Raw genomic sequence first — 17,286 nt, forward strand, 5'->3', positions numbered from 1 at the left:
TTTATGAAAACTTATACATAAACTATTATCATGATAAACCCTTATGCTATAAATCGTAAATAAATTGTATATCCAAACATTTAGAAATTAACACCTAATGTATGTTTAATTGCACTTATAGAGAAATCAGAATTGATTATACAAATATAGAATGATTTAACACTTGAATATTTTTGAATTATATTTACTTGAAGTTAAAATTTATAAATTTTAATTCGAAACTTTATTGTTTTCGAGTTATTTTTACTTGAAGTTAAAATTTTAACTTTTACACAAATTTATAGTTTGATTCACATATGATTTTACTTTCAATTTACTTTTTCATCTAAAATAAATTTTACAAGTTATCAACACAACCAAGGGTTACCTAAAAAACACAAAATTTACATTTAGCGGCAAATTTATGTGCCACACATTGAATCTGCCGTGAAGGTCTTCAGATGGCGAACCACTCTCTCACCGCCGTGATACAACGGTACGCCACCCTGAATCTTTCTCTAATATTTCTTCTCTCTTCGTCTTCTCATTACGAAACATTTCGCAGCAGCATCAGTTTCTTTTTGGGCGCACGAACTCTCTACACCCGCGCAGATTCTCGCGCTTCTGCATTTTCAGATAAACACAATCTTAAGAGTTTAATTGCGCGATTCAAACCTTCAACGCAAACTCCATTGCCAGTGCTTCAAAATTGGGTCGATCAAGGTAACAAGCTTTCATCATCGGAACTGAGATGCATCTCCAGAAGGCTCATCAAATCCAAACGCTACAATCACGCATTCGAGGTTAGGTTTTTATTTACATGTTTATTACAGTTCCTGCAATTTGTGTGGTTGGAAGTTCTAAAGTAGTTAATTGCTGTTAATTTTGAGCTTTTCGCCATTTAGGGTTTATGTTATTCAAAAATCAACAAAACCCTTATTAGTATTATTAATTAGCAGTAAATTAAAATGCCAAGGGAAATGATTTAAAAGTTTTTTGGAAATGATTAATTTGATTTAGTCTGTTGCTTATGTTGGTTGAATGTTTAGCTTATGCTTTTATAGGCTTAAACTTATTTAGTATTTGACGATTTACTTTTGATTTCGGAGGTTCGATTTTTCTCTCACGGTGATTGTGCCTTTAAGTTCAGTATTGAACTATTAATGATGACTATTTTGTATCTTACATTTTGAGTCTTATCAGCGTATTGAGCATTCATTCTGTATAATATAAATTATCTGCTTTGTAATCACTTCACTATAGCATTTTGTGGATTAATCGCTTCAGGCTACTTTCCATTATGGATTGATTACAACTTTGCACAAGATACTGTAATTGATCATTGGTTCTTTTAATCTCTAATGATCATGTTATTGCAATGTGATTTATGGGTTTTATGAGACAGTCTATTCAATTCTTCAAGCTATTTAAGCAGCTTAATTATTCTTTTGCACACAGTTATTCAACTGCATGGAAAACCAACAAAAATTCCGCATAAAACCAGCTGATCATGCTCTGAAGTTGGAGTTAATCGCTAAAAACTGTGGGCTAATGGAAGCTGAAGAATATTTTATGCGTATACCTGACTCAGCTGGAAAGAAAGCCGCCTATCTCCCACTTCTACGTGGCTATGTAGGAGACAGGGACACCAGTAAAGCTGAGACCTTCATGGAGAAGCTCTATGAACTGGGGCTGGTGGTAAACGCTCACCCTTATAATGAAATGATGAAACTATATCTTGCCACATGTGAGTACTGGAAGGTACCCCTAGTTATCCAACAAATGAAACGAAATAAAGTACCCTTGAATGTTCTGTCTTACAACCTTTGGATGAGTGCTTGTGATGAGGGAGAGCGATATGGGGTTGCAGCAGTGGAAACAGTTTTTAGAGAAATGCAAAATGATGAGATTGTTGAAATGGGATGGAGCAGTCTTGCTACTTTAGCCAATGTGTATATGAAAGCAGGACAATCTGAGAAAGCCATTCTGGTTCTCAAAAATGCTGAAGAGAAACTATCTACATGTAATCGTCTTGGTTACTTCTTCATCATAACACTATACGCCTCTTTGAAGCAAAAGGAGGGAGTCTTGCGGCTGTGGGAAGCCAGTAAGGCAGTTGGTGGAAGAATCAGTTGTGCCAACTACATTTGCATACTAACAAGCTTGGTGAAGCTTGGGGACATAGCACAAGCCAAAAGAATCTTCAGAGAATGGGAATCTAATTGTCAAAAATATGATATCAGAGTCTCTAATGTTCTTTTAGGAGCATATGTGCGGAATGGATTAATCAAAGAAGCTGAATCATTGCATCTCCACACCCTGCAGAAGGGTGGCTGTCCAAACTACAAGACGTGGGAAATTCTCATTGAAGGATATGTCAATTGGCAAAAGATGGATGAGGCTATTATTGCCATGAAAAGAGCTTTGGCTATGTTGAAAGACTGCCATTGGAGGCCGCCACAAAGAATTGTATTAGCCATAGCTGAATATTTGGAGAAATGTGGGAATTTTGAGTATGCAAATGAGTACATCACAGATATTCATAATTTAGGTCTTGGAAGTTTATCATTGTATAAAATATTGCTTAGAATGCACCTTTCTGCTCAAGAACCACCTTTCCATGTCCTTAAAATGATCAATAAAGACAAAATGGAGATGGATAGTGAGACAGTTTCCATTCTTAAAGCCTTCACTGGGTAAGGAACATCAAATCCATTGGAATTTATGGATTGCTTGTTGCAAGATGTACGTTTCTTATGGTCTCCCTAATACACGTGTTGTTTACATGTTCAGGCTGAAGTGTTTGGAGGTGAAGCAATAATCTTGAAGTCAACCTTTTTCATGAGGTGAATATTTTTTAATTGACAATTTAAAAAAATTTCATACTAAATAGTAAATACCATCAAATTAATCGAACACATAAACCAAAGTGCAACATTGTCACATAAGACTAAGAATGAAGATTTTGTATACCATATTTATAAAGACTAGCAGCTTACTAGATGCTACAATATCTATATATTCATTTTTATTTTATTTTTTGTAGTTAAGAAGGAAGTAGAAAGCGCTTTTGTTATTTGTATTGATATTTGATTCCTCCCAGTTCTCAAAATCATAGAAACATGACATTCTATAAATTTATTAATTCAGTATGGTTAACAATAACATAAATCTTGGTGATTTTAGTTGAATAGAGGCATGCCACTTCTTTATCTTTGTTGATGGGCCCAAATTTCTAGAAGACAGTGTATAAATTAATGGCTATCAAGCTCTTGGTATATTTGTAGAATCTGGAAAAGAAGATGCTCACCAACCAACTGAAGGAGGAAAAGCTGCAATTGGTAAGAAATTTTCTATCTCGTCCCCAATACCTTGTGTTTACTCTTCTATTTTTCTTCAAATCATTTTTGTATTCCATCCGTGAGAACATGATGATAACCCTGTTAACCTGGGAAAGTATATAGGAATATATTGCGTGATATGTCATCTATGAACTATGATAGTAATGTCATTCTCCATTTAGATTGCCAGGTTGTCGTGTTAGATGACTAGATACTCTCTACGCTGTCAAGAGGGTAGGTGAAAAATTCAAACCTCAGTCCAGTTTTGAATTTAATAAAGTTTTGAAGGATATATCTATGAACTAATGCAATTTTGAAGATGCTCCTGTTAGAAAACTGTCCTTATGCTGATGTCACGATTCTATAAATTCCACAAAACATACTCTATATGTTAGATTGAACAATTAGCATCTTTGATGTATAATTTATAATATTGATTATTGATATCCATGTCTTTTAGCCTTTATGTTTCGTTTCCTCGTCAGTTGAATTGCAATGTATGAATTATGATACTCTTCAGCCTTATCCAAGGAGGCTACATCCTTATCCCAAGAGTCATTTATGATTTAGTGAGAAGGCGAAAATATATTTATTTTCCTTCAACATGGGAGATAGAATAGTTCTGCTTGACAAAAGACTTAATATATTATTTTCCTTTATCATGGAAGAATCATTATACTCTTGATATTATAGTATTCTATAGTGCATTTACCGTTTTGATTAAATAAGCGGCTTCCCATTAAAATTGCTTTTACGTGAATTAGTAATTTCATTGTATTGTTCTGTGTTTACATGGTTAGTTTAGGTTTGAGCTCAGGTCCGTGTTTATAGGAATTATGCCACACATATTATCATACACACATAACATGAACAAAGCATTAACATATTGCATGATATTGGCATTGCAGACCCATATATCATACACACACTCATCAAACATGATCGAAGCATCATCATATATAACATATTGTATTGTATAGGTGTGGCAAATCTTCTCAAGTTGATGAAGATGTCAAGACCTTGTGGAAGGCCTTGTTGTGCTCAAGCAACTTATCATGAGACGGCGTGCATTCTTTGATAACAGGAAGCTCAAGAAAGTCATCGAAGTAAGTACTAAGTTTGGCCATGGACTCTGTATCAATTAGGTTTATGCCTACAGTTTCTTCTACCACTCGAACCCAGCGTCCAAAAAACCCAACAGCAATATCAGCAAAGCCTATATTTTCACCTCCAAAGTAGCGCCTTCCCTCAAGTCCACTTTCAAGGATCTTCAAATTCTCACGAGCTTCTTGTGCTGCCTCCTGTTGTTCCTCTCCTATTTTGGAAAAGGTAGCTATAAATGCTGGCACACACTGAAATAGTAATGGTTGGTTTTTGTATTAGAGGCAGGATATCTAACATCAGTTGAAAACTGAATTTATTTTGACTTTTACAAAAAGTAGCATACATAATTGTATAATATAACTGTATAATAATCGTAGTTTAAAAACTGGACTGGAGATCGAAATGTTGAGATTTTTGAGTTATAGTTTAATTGGTTCAACAATATCTGTCTGAATCACATGACAAATAAATAAATTAAAAAGTATCAACTAGACTGCAAAGTAATTGAGATCAAACCAAACATCAAATTGGTTGGTTTCTGGTTCAACCATTTGAACTAGATGGTTTGATCATGTTCTTTGGAAGTCATGGCTTTTACACCTTTTCATCAGCGAATTTAGCCCAGAATCGCGCCTTGGCCCTCTCATAGGGATCATGTGGAAGAAGAGGATTTTGCTTCCAGATCTCATCAATATATTCTAGAATCACTAGTGATTCTGATATGGACTTACCGTCATGCACAAGAACAGGTACCTTCTTGTAAACAGGATTATACTGCAAGAGCATATCACTCTTGTTCTTAAAATCTTCTTCAACATATTGGTATTGAACCCCTTTTAGTTCAAGAGCCCACTTGACCCTCAGGACAAATGGACTACCCCAGAACCCTAGTATCGTGAGTGAGTCTTCTGCCATTTTCGCTTTTAACCAAACACCTGCTCTCTCTCATTCCTAGTTCTCTAACAAGTGCTATTTATTCAATGCTGTTATCATTATTAGCCATTCAGTAAGATATGGCTTATGCTTGTACACGTAGTGCCGTCTTCGGTTTGACTTGAGTGAACATGGAAAAGTATTTGTTTCCTCCCAGTTTGAAATCATATATGCACACAGTTCTCCCTCTTTCTTTTTTTTTTATATTTTTTTTTTTATGATATTTAAAGATGTGGGAAGTCACCCATACCAATAATTTTGTTCCCTTTGTTCCAAAAACGTGAGTTGGCGTCAAACATAAAACGTGATAGTTTATTCTCAATATTCACCCCAACTCTAATTGGGAGTCATTGTGAATTTGTGACTTGCCTTCAATTTGTTATAATTTTCCATGTTCTTTTTGTTAGGTTTGCACTAATCGATTAGGGAATTTTTTATTGCCCACACTCCTCCCGTGCGCCTTCCAAAATTTCCGTGTTGTCTCCCTTTGGATTCTAGATTCCATAGCGTGCTTTTGGGGTTTTAGATTCTAGAATCCGAAAGTTTTTAGTTTCTACAAAATCATGAGAAGATAGACAAAAATGAGTTTGCATTAAACTGTCTTAACATGAATTTGTGGCTTATACTTATACATTAGTGTTTTTATAAAAAGGTTGACTATGTTTTCAGTTCCTAAAAAATTATGAGCTCAAGTTTGGTTCTTATAAAATTTTAATAGTAACTTTAGTCCTTTATAGTAGTGTAGTTTGTAAGAATGGTCCCTATTTTAAAAACTTTTTACAAAAAATGGACACTTTTTGTCCTCCAAAATAGTCTTTATAAGGCTTAATTGCACTTTTGGACCCCTATCTTTCCAAAAGTTGCGGTTATGGACCCCTAACTAATTTAAATACAAAACAGCCCCCTATATTTTGATTCTTTGGCAGTTTTGGACCCCCAGTCCATTGTTGACTCGATCAGCGCTGACGTGACACCCTAAGTGAGGTGCCACGTGTCAATATTTTTTTTTTTTTTGCCTTGGGGGTCCAAAACTGCCAAAGAATCAAAACATAGGGGGCTGTTTTGTATTTAAATTAGTTAGGGGTCCATAACCGCAACTTTTGGAAAGATAGAGATCCAAAAGTGCAATTAAGCCTCTTTATAAAATGCAAATAGGAAATAAAAGCGAATAAAACTTTTGTAGGGGCTAAACTTAAAAGCTTGCAATATTATAAGGAGTAAAAACATATTTAACCCTTATAGCAATTGTCTTTAAGAGTACCTCCTTAACTTTTAATTTTTGTTGTTGTTGAGTTTATGTAGATTTCCTTTAGAAGAACTTAAATATGCTAATCCTTTCCAACATTTAGACCCAAGATTTGATTGATAGGATTTGATTGATTTCTTCTTGATTAGTTTTGTTGCCACTGCTATTTATCACTCCTATGGAATGTATACCATCAGCATATATTATGCTCACTAGAAATTTTCTAACGAAACTCACAATGTCAATATGAATGTTATTGGTAATTCGGCCTGTGAATGTCTGCAAGTGGTAAATGCATCAAAAGTTTTTACTATAACTTGGAATTTTCATGTCGTATTTGAAATTGATTCTTTAATGACAACTTCTATTATCCTATGAGGATAAACCTCAAAATCTTATCTCAAACCTCTCTTTGAAGAGGCTTTAAATCTTCTTCACATGTTGGATTGGAATACCTCACTTTCTCATTGCTTCCGTATTGTGCGTTTTTTGGTTTCATCCTGTACCATTTTGTTTTTTGGAAGGGATCATGATTCATGCACCATTTTTTGTTCTTTAGTTTAATACAACTTGTGCATTACTTGACATTGTTTTTTTGGTTACAAAGGGAAAAGAAAGAAAGAGGTGAGGTCTCACAAACCGAGTACCATTAACATCAGCGGTTAAAAAGGGGACCTAAATTCATAGGAGACTTCTACAAATTGTTAAGTAGACATTGTTTCTAGCATTCAGCTTCACAAATTAGTCCGCACAAGAATTACATTCACCATAAATGTGAGATATATGCACCTGTCAATTAAACTGCAAAGCAACCTCATTACCATATATATAAATGATATGATGTGTTTGCCTCGTTGAGGAGTCTAATGGTTTCCAATTAATCAGGAAAGTACTAAACATTCGGGCACAGGGCCAACACAACTTAATACCAGTAAGCAAGCCCATAAACTCAGGATGAATGATGTTAGACCAACCAACATATCCACTAAAGCTAAACATGAATCAACCTTCATTATTTTGGACGATATATACCTCCAAACCTGCCGCACCTGGGTTTCTTTACTTGACATTCTTTCAAAGAATGATTATTATAGTTCTTTTGTTGCCCGCAAAGTGTGTTAAGACATTATCCTTTCGATAATAAAAATAACAAATAGATTAACTTTGGAAAATGCTAACATAGTTTTGAGGATTAATATAGAAATTATGCATTGAAAATTGATAAAAAATGGAATGTTTAACTTTATGAAAGTCAAAAAATTGTTGATTTTAATAAAAAATTTCAATTTTTGACATCCTTAATTATTGCTTTTAGGGCACTAGTTAACAAAATTCATTAACTTTTTATCTAAAAAAATTATATCAAAAAGGTAATAGATTACTAACATAAAATTTATAATCGTAATTTGCAAATTATATAACAATAATCATAATCTAGTCCTAGTAAAAAACAATACTCCCTCCGTCCCAAATTATAAGACTCTTTTGAAAAAAAAAATTGTCCCTTTTTATAAGACCCCTTTGTTATTTCCAACTACATTAATTATTTCTTTACATACATGCCCCTATTTATTATACATCTTTTTCTTCAATCAACAATAAATAACATATTGAAAACATAAACTAACCTTCTTTCTTAAAGGATAAAATTGTAAAAACAATAGTGATTACAAACAACTTTAATACAAATATCTACTATCTTAATTCCCGTAATTTTGGCAAAAGGGTCTTATATATAAGGACGGAGGGAGTAAAATATAGTAAACCCCTAAAAAAATATAGTAAAAAATATTAATAAAATTAATTAATTAAGGTTGGATTATGTTGATTTCCGTTAAGAGATTAAATGAGTTGATGAGTTAAATTACATATTTAAATCGTTTAACTTGTATTATAGTATGACCTCCAACTTTCACTTTTACTTAAGCGAAAATCACACTCTCTCCGTTTCATAATAACTGATTCATTTGCAAAAAAATATTGTCACAAAAAAATTGACTTATTTCAGTTTTCAATACAATAATAATTGTTTTTTTTTCAATTATAACTCTAATTAATACTACTTTCATCACTCTTAACTCCATATATTCTACTTTGCATTTATGGTAAGAATGAACGCACCAATAATTGACGAGACATCCAAAACTACTCCATGCGATCCTTAGTATAAGAAACAATTGATTTTTTAGATTTATTGAATAATTAATATATCTCGTTATAAATATAGACTAGATCCATCACTTACACATTGAATATAAAAAGTCAATTGTCTTTATAATAAAGATCAGAGGTGTATTTTTCTCTCTCTCTCTTTTTCACTTATATAGTACATTTTTTCTTAATACGTATAAAATAAACAAAATATTAAATTAAAATGATACGGATGGAGTATTTTTCTATGTCTTGTCTTCAAATCTCAAACCCCTGTTAAATTCTTCCTTTAAGCGAATTAAAAATAATTAGTTACTAAAAAAATACTATCAAAAAATAATTAATAGTATAAAAAAATAGAAAAATATTAATCAATGCCCCGGACACTGATTAAAGCTTTAAATAATAATTTATCATAAAAATATGTGTGATCAATGCATAAAAATCGAAATATTATTTGACTTTTTTTAACATTATTTCTTCCTTTGAATCCAGTCGTTAACAAAATTGAAAAAGGAATGTTATTCCAATTGTGGGCCCATTCGGCGTTGAAAAGCGCAGGAAACTAGGTGAAGCGATTACCTCGGCACGTGAGTCAGCGTATTTGTCAAGCTGTCTCCTGTTAAGTCACGTGTCGTACGACGCCTTTATATACTACTCACTCACTGTGTCGGTTTCGCCTAACATTAACATGCGAAACTATCAAGCAACCAAATTCTCTCTCCTCACACCTCTTCAGTCTTCACTGTAATCACTCCCATCACACCTTACCATACTCTCACCCACACCAAATCCCCCCTCTCAGCAAACAAAAGCACACACCAATAGCGCAATACAAATACGACACGCAAGCAAGTTAGGTCACACATATTTATAGAGAGAGAGAGAGAGAGAGAGTTTTAATCGATCGATTCATTATTTCACCCAACGCTACACATCACAATCACAAATCCTTATTCCAGGGATTTTCCCCAAATCTTCCATCCGAGAAGAATTTTAGGGTTCTCTATTTTCCCCAATTTCTTCACATTTTATTCCGGTTTAGCTACTTCATCAAACCCTTCAGGTTCCTTCTTCATCTTCTTCTTCTTCTTTATTAGGGTTTTTAATTTCTATAAATTGGATTTCTTATGATTGATATTTTATCTTTTGTTTGTAGAACCGAATTCTCTGAACTGTGTGAATGTTTGTAAACCTAATTTATAATAATTATGAGGAAGAAAAGAAAAGGAAGTGAAACTGATGCATCTACGGATCTGGGTGTTGTTAATTTGGATTTGGATCACGCTGGTTCTGTTGGATCGTCCAATTTGAAGTCTCATTACTCGTTAGAAGATTGTTGTAGGTTGAAGAAACGATGTAAAGAAGATGCTGACATTCACATTGAATTTGAAGGTTCTTTTAAAAGTAGGCTTGCTGGCATTGCTACTGCACCGCCTTTTGGGACGTCGTCTTTGATTACACCGACTAGAGGACTTAAAAGGAAGATTGGTTGTATTGATGTTGCTACTCAGATGGGTAGGAAGAAGAAGATTGATGATGATTATGTTACTGGTGAAGCCATCGGCCAAGGGAAATTTGGATCGGTTTATTTGTGTAGGTCTAGGGGTAGTGGAGCGGAGTCTGCTTGTAAGACTTTGAAAAAGGGGGAGGAGACCGTTCATCGAGAGGTTGAGATAATGCAACATTTGTCTGGGCATTCTGGGGTTGTGACGTTGCAGGCGGTTTATGAAGAAGCTGAATGCTTTCATCTTGTGATGGAATTGTGCTCCGGGGGACGGTTGATTGATCAAATGCTTAAGGAGGGTCCGTTTTCGGAGCAGCGGGCTGCGAACACACTCAAGGAAGTGATGTTGGTCATCAAGTACTGTCATGATATGGGAGTTGTGCATAGAGATATCAAACCTGAGAATATTCTGCTCACAAAATTGGGAAAATTAAAGCTTGCAGATTTTGGACTCGCCATGAGAATTTCCGAAGGTGATATGCAAACCCTATTTGGATACATATTTTTCCTTGTGTCTATGTATTCAACTTTGACCGAATCCTTTCGTTATCTGTCTTTTTGTAAAACAAATTATCCAGTAGGTATGCATCTGCATTGTGTTTATGTATGTTCGAGTGTACTTATTTTTGTTGCTTCTTATGACATTGTTAACAATGTTTTTGAAGGTATTAAATCACAAATGAGCTTTCAACATAGACTGTGAGATTTTGGAAGTGTTTGTTATTGCAACTTTTCCAATTTCCATAAGTGTCTGTTATTGCAACTTTTCCGATTTCCATATGTTCCATCTTTTTTTTAATATCATCGTGTTTTTAGAAGTAAAAATGTCGGGTAGGTTTCATTTTGCACTGCTAAGGCCAACTCTTGCAAGTATTCTGTTTTCAACTTCATCTAAACTCAACATGATCGTCCACATGTCATTGTCGACGCATTATCTCTCCAATGATCTTTGTTGCGAAATCAATCACAAAGATTTAAATGGAAAATTTACCAAATAGTGGAAGGAGGTAGTTGATAGACACTACGACTTGACCCGTCCATAAAAACCGGTCCATCAAACACATGATCCGGATAGTAAACCCTACTAATAGATTAACCTCTTCAGCTTTTAAGCCCGTCATAGTGCATACTATTGAGCAGCCTCGTACTTGCGCCATCAAAACCGTACAGTAAACCCTAATAATAGAGTAACCTCTTTGGCTCTTTACCGTGGAAGTATTGAGCAGCCTCCTGATCACTATTTAAATGGAAGTATTGAGTAGCCGAGCTGTAGCCTCCGGTGACCTCTTTTCTGACAAAGTTCGTTTTCCAGCAGCTTCTCCTCATTCTTCACTCCCTCTGTTATTCTGATTTTCCTATCCATCCTATACTATTTTGGTTTTTTCTTCTCTGTTCTGTACTATTTGAGCAGTTTATTATTTTTTATATTGTCTTATTTTTTTGTTCTATAGCATGACAATATAAGTTTACATTTTAAAGTTCTTGACATATGTTGTTAAGTTTTAAAAGAATATATTCTGAGGTTTTTACATATTTTTTATTTATTATACTTTCTGGCATGCTGCCGTGAACCATCATCCGCCAACAGTGACATTGTCATACTTGTCCTCTGAAACCATTGTCACCAACTTAGTTCCTCAAAGATGCAAGATTATCAGCATGTTAGTCCTTTGTTATCACTACTTCAGTCATCCACATGGACAAATTTGGTGACTACTGCATTTCCTTGATTTGGTGAAAATTTCTTTTTAAGAACTACAAAGTAACTCTACATTGTTTGGGGCTAATCTGCATTTCCTTGAGGGGCTAATTTGGTGAAAATTTCTTTTAAGAACTACATAGTAACACTATAATGTTTGGGGCTGATTTGGTCAGAGTTGTTTGAAGGGTTAGTGTGGCAACATTCTGATCTTTGGAGGATTAAATTGATGGTTTGCTTTTGTAAAATATTTTGGTGGTTGGGACTAGGTCATAGGTAAAATTCTTGTATATGTTCGAGCTTCACATGTTCTTATGGCCGGGCAACATTGTTTTCATTTTATTTTTAGCAATTGCTAATTTTATTAACAAAGTTGACATATTTTAATCTTGTTCAGTTATCAATCTAATATTATTCGTTAAAGCAATATCTTATAAGCTTAAAATTTGTATCTCAGGTCAAAACTTGACGGGATTGGCTGGAAGCCCTGCATATGTTGCCCCTGAAGTATTGTCGGGCAAATACTCTGAGAAGGTTGATATATGGAGTGCTGGAGTGCTCATGCATGCTCTGTTGGTTGGCTCCCTTCCATTTAAGGGAGATTCATTGGAAGCTGTTTTTGAGGCTATTAAGACCGTCAAATTAGATTTCCAAGCAGGGATGTGGGAATCAATATCTAAACCTGCAAGAGATCTTATAGGGAGAATGCTGACAAGGGATACTTCGGCCAGGATATCAGCTGATGAAGTACTTAGTAAGTCCATGATAGATTATGAATATATCATACGTGGTTGGGTGTCTCTCTAATTGAAGTTTCTTTCATTGTAAAATAGATAATAGAATTTTTTTATATTTATCTTATGTTTTCCCAACTACTCCTGAGGAAGTTCGATAAATTGAAGATTTGCCTAGTTACAACATGCTTTACTAAACATTAAACAAAACAACCCTTGTCTCTTAATTGATGATGGTTAATTGGTTATACCCCTCTGCACTGCTTGTGTCTATCTTTTATGTTTTTGGTAGAACAGTGAATCTGTTCATGGTCTAGTACCATCTATTTTGTTGCATGTTCCTTTTCTGTACCTATAATACTTTTTTCATGTTTCCTAAATACTTTCTTGAAGAAAAAAAAGGCAGATAACTTATTATTTGAGTGTTTTAAAGTTATATGCCTTGCATGTTATACTAATATTCTGTCTTTCAATTTCAGGGCATCCATGGATTTTGTTCTACACCGCCCAATCAATGAAGATGCTGCCCATCAAAATAAAATTGAAGAATCAAACTGGTGCCGCAAGCAGACAGCTCGTTGCCTCACCGGAACCTAGGTTAGGAAGAAACATGATAGATAATGGCTCAGTTAGCGAGCTTCCATCATCTGAAAGTTGCTATTCCGACGATCAGGATGAATGTGCGTTGATTGATGCACTTGCCACTGCAATTTCACATGTGAGGATATCTGAACCAAAGAGGACCAGATTGTGTAGTCCTACTGGCCCCATAGTTCAGCAAGGTTCATCTAACATGAAGGCTAACAACCTCTGTAAAGCGTTTTGACATAACGACAGGCTGACACCACTTCCACTGCCTTTACTATTTTAGCTATGGGCAAAAGTGAATTTTACATGCTGACATCCCATGTTAGGTTGGCCTGGGTCTTCTCGGAGTTCCTTTTTAGTGTAAGATATAATTGCAAAACGTTTTTTTGTCCCTTTGCTCGTTAACTCAATAATAGTTGACTGACAGCTGAAATAATTGTACAGCCTATGTAAATAGAAAATTAATCTATTGCTTCCATGTTCTTGATCCTCCTTTATGTGGTTTTGACAGAGTATGATTCACTTGATGTTCATTCGAAGATTTTAGCTCATTTTGAACAGGATTTTAGTGTAGTTTAATTAGGGAAATTTGTATTTAAAACTCTTTACTCCCATGCCCCGTCCCCCTAGCCCTCCCATTTCCATATACACTACTTAATCAGGTGAGAAGTTAGAAGAGGATAAGAGGAGTGAAAAGAGAGCCATTAGAGATAAAAAGAAGAGATTTTGAGGTTTGACATGAAAGAAAGAGAAAAGGAATAAGAGAAAATAAGTGAGTTGGATAGCTCAACTGGCTTGAGTTAAGAGATTTAAAGAGAATAAAGTTCAGGTTTTTTTTTTTTGTGGTGGCCGGGATTGAGAAAAAGGAAAAATACTAACATAACAATTAATATATTAAAAAAAAAAAAAAAAGAGAAAAATAGTTTAACTTTTGAATGAACAAAAATAGTCCTCGACTAACCAAATTTTATATAGCTAGTTTTTGGCCTTATTAGGAAAAATTCGAGTCCTAGGTAGAAATAAGGAATGTGTTTTATTTAATATAAAAATCTAATATGATATCATAACTTATCAAATAGGGCATCCACTATTTATAACCACACCATGCATTCGATAGAGATGGACATTAGTGGATGTATTTGGAATTTCTGCGGTCTTTTTCAAAAGAAAAAATAAATAAACATATGACTGGTTGCATGCATTGGCAGTGTAATTTTGTTTTATACAAACAAAGCATGAAAAATTATATCCAAAAGATATGTGTATCATGAAATTGAATAATGATATTTATTTGTCTCTGATGTTACATTGTAATGGTTAGAGTATAAAGATATTTTACGTAGAATCTCATATTTGATCCGGGGGTTACCATATTCCCCCTCTTTGTGTGTGCCATTTTTCGCATAAGTGCTCATAAAATTGTGATACTTCATTATGTAAATCAACAACAAAATAACTATAAGTAAGAGAGTTTGGATTAGGGACCATGGTGGTTATACAAGCTTTCTCTGCGGCAGTGACTTGGAGCTTAAGAAACAACTGGAATAATTGTTTGTTCAAGTTAAGAAAGTTGCAATTTATCTATTCAGTTTCGGGATTCTCTTCATGCATTTTGTTTTTTGACTAACTTCTTGACTTTATTAGATGATAGTAATTCATTGTGGCTAAATTTAGTTTTCAATTTAGTTTTTGTTTTTCTTAACATTTTTGGGGTTTTTGTTTGGTCCTCCAAATTCTTTGTATTTTCTTTCTTTTTTGATAAAAGTTTTCATAAATGTTCTGCAAATGATTTATGCTTCTTTAAGTTGTCAATTTAGTTGGAATGTCAAAATTGAGATTTTGATGTCTTAGTTTATCTAAAAAAAACTGTAAGAGATACATTATAGAATATCAAAATAGCCACAATGCTCTAAAATTGTATCAACAACCAACACAAAAACGATGGCATATGCTAAACTACAAAAACGATGTCAACTACGTCCAAGGTGGTTCTTTGTTTCACTTTGAAAAGAAAAAAATCACACATGATTAGAGTATAATTTTATTTTATTTTGACAAAATGATTAGAGTATAATAATGATTATTAAATTAAATCTCACATATATTATTAAAATTAAAATAAAGTTACTGAAACCAGAAAAATGATACTCCTAACAATCATTTTTTATCATTTTTTTGACAATTTTATCTTTCATACTCATGTTGTGTTTTTACTTTCTCTCTATTGCTTTGGTGTTTGTGCCTACCTAATTTTTTTTGTATAATTTGGTTGTTCTAACAAAGGGTTGTTCAAATAACATTTTTCTGAATATCCTTAATTCGATGTGCTGTTTTTATTCCTTAATTAAAATAATTTTATTGGTTTATTATTTTCTATGTTTTTTATTGGTTTAATTACTTGTAGATTCCTAAATTATTTAGGAATTTTTAAATAAGTGTCTAAACTAAAAAAAATAAAAAAACTCGAAATAAAATATTTTTTGTAATCGTGGGTAATTTTGTTACATTTGACTAACGGACCAGCAACAGTGTAACAAAAGACTCAATTACACAATAGATTAGTTCAAAAATCTCATTGCAACTCATTTTAGCTTTAAGAACTAATTTAAAATTTCAGTCTTACTGAATAATTAAACATTCAATTTATGTCTAAACAGGTTGTATAACAAAAGATATATAAACACTAGTCAAAGAGGTGAAGAACGATATATTTTATTTATTTTAGTCATTCAAAATAGTGTTAATTAAGTAAATGGTCATTGTAAATAATCAGAATTTTGTTTTTAGTTCCTGCAAAATAAAATCACACTTTTTAATCCTTATAAAATTTTCCATCAATATTTTTAGTCTCTATAAAATTTTTCCATCAGTATTTTAAGTCCCTGTCAAAAATTTCCATCAACATTTTTTGTCCCTAAAATTTTTAAAGAAAATGTCACATGGACTAAAAAGTGTGATTTTATTTTGTAGGAACTAAAAACAAAACCGTGAATATTTATAGGGACTAAAAACTTAATTAACTTTTCTAAATATGAGATTTATTTTTTTGACCGAAAAAAAAATGGGATTGTTAAGGATGTTTTTTCCTTTCAAGTTTCGATATTAGTTAATGTCTTTATATCGGTCATTACAAGTCAATCAATAGTAGTATATCTCTATATGGATTGAGAAAAATTATACTTTAACCAAACAATTAAATTCAAGTGGTTAATAAGTTCCATCAAAGAAAGAATATTTAAGAGACTAAAGTTTGATTCTTATGTATAGCAATTTTTTACCACATTTCTGATTATTATATATAACCCTCTTTCACTAGGAACCGAAGGTTAACACCAAAGAAAAATAATTTTTTACTCCCGATAGACTATAGAGTATCTTTTGATCAAATTTAGTCCCTAAAAGAAATTTCATATATAGGTGGTATCCATTTGGGGATTCTATTGAAAATCAATTAATATTGATGTTCTCTAAAGTCATTTAATAAAAGGCCAAATACTGATAAATGTTTTTGTAGAGATTTGATATGAATGTATTTTATAGAAAAATAGATGTTTTTGTAGAGATTTGATATGAATGTATTTTACTATTTTATAGAAAATAGCATTTAGATTTATATTCAGTCACATTGTATTATAGCAAATGTGTTAAAGAAATGATATTTGTAATAACTTTTATGACAACTTTCTCTCTAATACTCACATATAATTTTACTTTATCTCTCTACCGCTTTGATTTTTGTGCTAAAACCTACTTTTTCTTTGTAAATTTTATGGTTGTCTAATAAGTTATCAATCAAATGGTTGTTCAAATAACACAACTCAATGTGTTAAAAGCACTTAATAGATGATCTCTAGGTTAATTTTGTTTTCCACACTAACTTTCTAATATTAAAAAGGAAAACGGGCAAAGTGCTTATGACGTATTATTATTAAAAAAATTATAAATTAAAGTACCAAAAAATGGAGTTCTCCATTGTAGAAAGACCGGATTTTCTGTGGTGGGAT

The 17,286-nt window shown here is 33.1% G+C and overlaps 3 protein-coding genes across 6 annotated transcripts; 2 read left to right on the top strand and 1 right to left on the bottom strand.

The window, feature by feature from the left end:
- Positions 1-369: 369 nt before the first annotated feature.
- LOC25489901 (pentatricopeptide repeat-containing protein At5g27460) lies at positions 370-4,866 on the top strand. 4 transcript variants are annotated; one of them, XM_024778234.2, is made up of 6 exons: positions 370-475; positions 545-782; positions 1,438-2,675; positions 2,773-2,825; positions 3,166-3,320; positions 4,301-4,866. In XM_024778234.2, the coding sequence occupies exons 1-4, from the start codon at positions 441-443 to the stop codon at positions 2,798-2,800; spliced, it is 1,539 nt and encodes a 512-aa protein (XP_024634002.1). In that variant the 5' UTR covers positions 370-440; the 3' UTR covers positions 2,801-2,825; positions 3,166-3,320; positions 4,301-4,866. The 4 variants fall into 4 exon arrangements, with proteins under 4 accessions (XP_024634002.1, XP_013461684.1, XP_013461683.2 ...); XM_013606230.3 differs by having other exon boundaries at positions 548-782; XM_013606229.3 differs by having other exon boundaries at positions 376-782.
- LOC25489902 (glutathione transferase GST 23) lies at positions 4,070-5,388 on the bottom strand. Its single transcript, XM_013606231.3, has 2 exons — positions 5,025-5,388; positions 4,070-4,672 (listed from the first exon to the last, which is right to left on the bottom strand). Exons 1-2 carry the CDS (start codon positions 5,337-5,339, stop codon positions 4,316-4,318), a joined length of 672 nt encoding a protein of 223 aa, XP_013461685.1. The 5' UTR covers positions 5,340-5,388; the 3' UTR covers positions 4,070-4,315.
- A 4,067-nt stretch (positions 5,389-9,455) lies between these two features.
- LOC25489903 (serine/threonine-protein kinase PEPKR2) lies at positions 9,456-13,775 on the top strand. The gene is made up of 4 exons (XM_013606232.3): positions 9,456-9,820; positions 9,914-10,734; positions 12,418-12,714; positions 13,174-13,775. The coding sequence occupies exons 2-4, from the start codon at positions 9,966-9,968 to the stop codon at positions 13,518-13,520; spliced, it is 1,413 nt and encodes a 470-aa protein (XP_013461686.1). The 5' UTR covers positions 9,456-9,820; positions 9,914-9,965; the 3' UTR covers positions 13,521-13,775.
- The last annotated feature ends 3,511 nt before the right edge of the window (positions 13,776-17,286 follow it).

The sequence above is a fragment of the Medicago truncatula genome, chromosome 3, assembly GCF_003473485.1.
Source record: "Medicago truncatula cultivar Jemalong A17 chromosome 3, MtrunA17r5.0-ANR, whole genome shotgun sequence".
NCBI lineage: Eukaryota > Viridiplantae > Streptophyta > Magnoliopsida > Fabales > Fabaceae > Medicago > Medicago truncatula.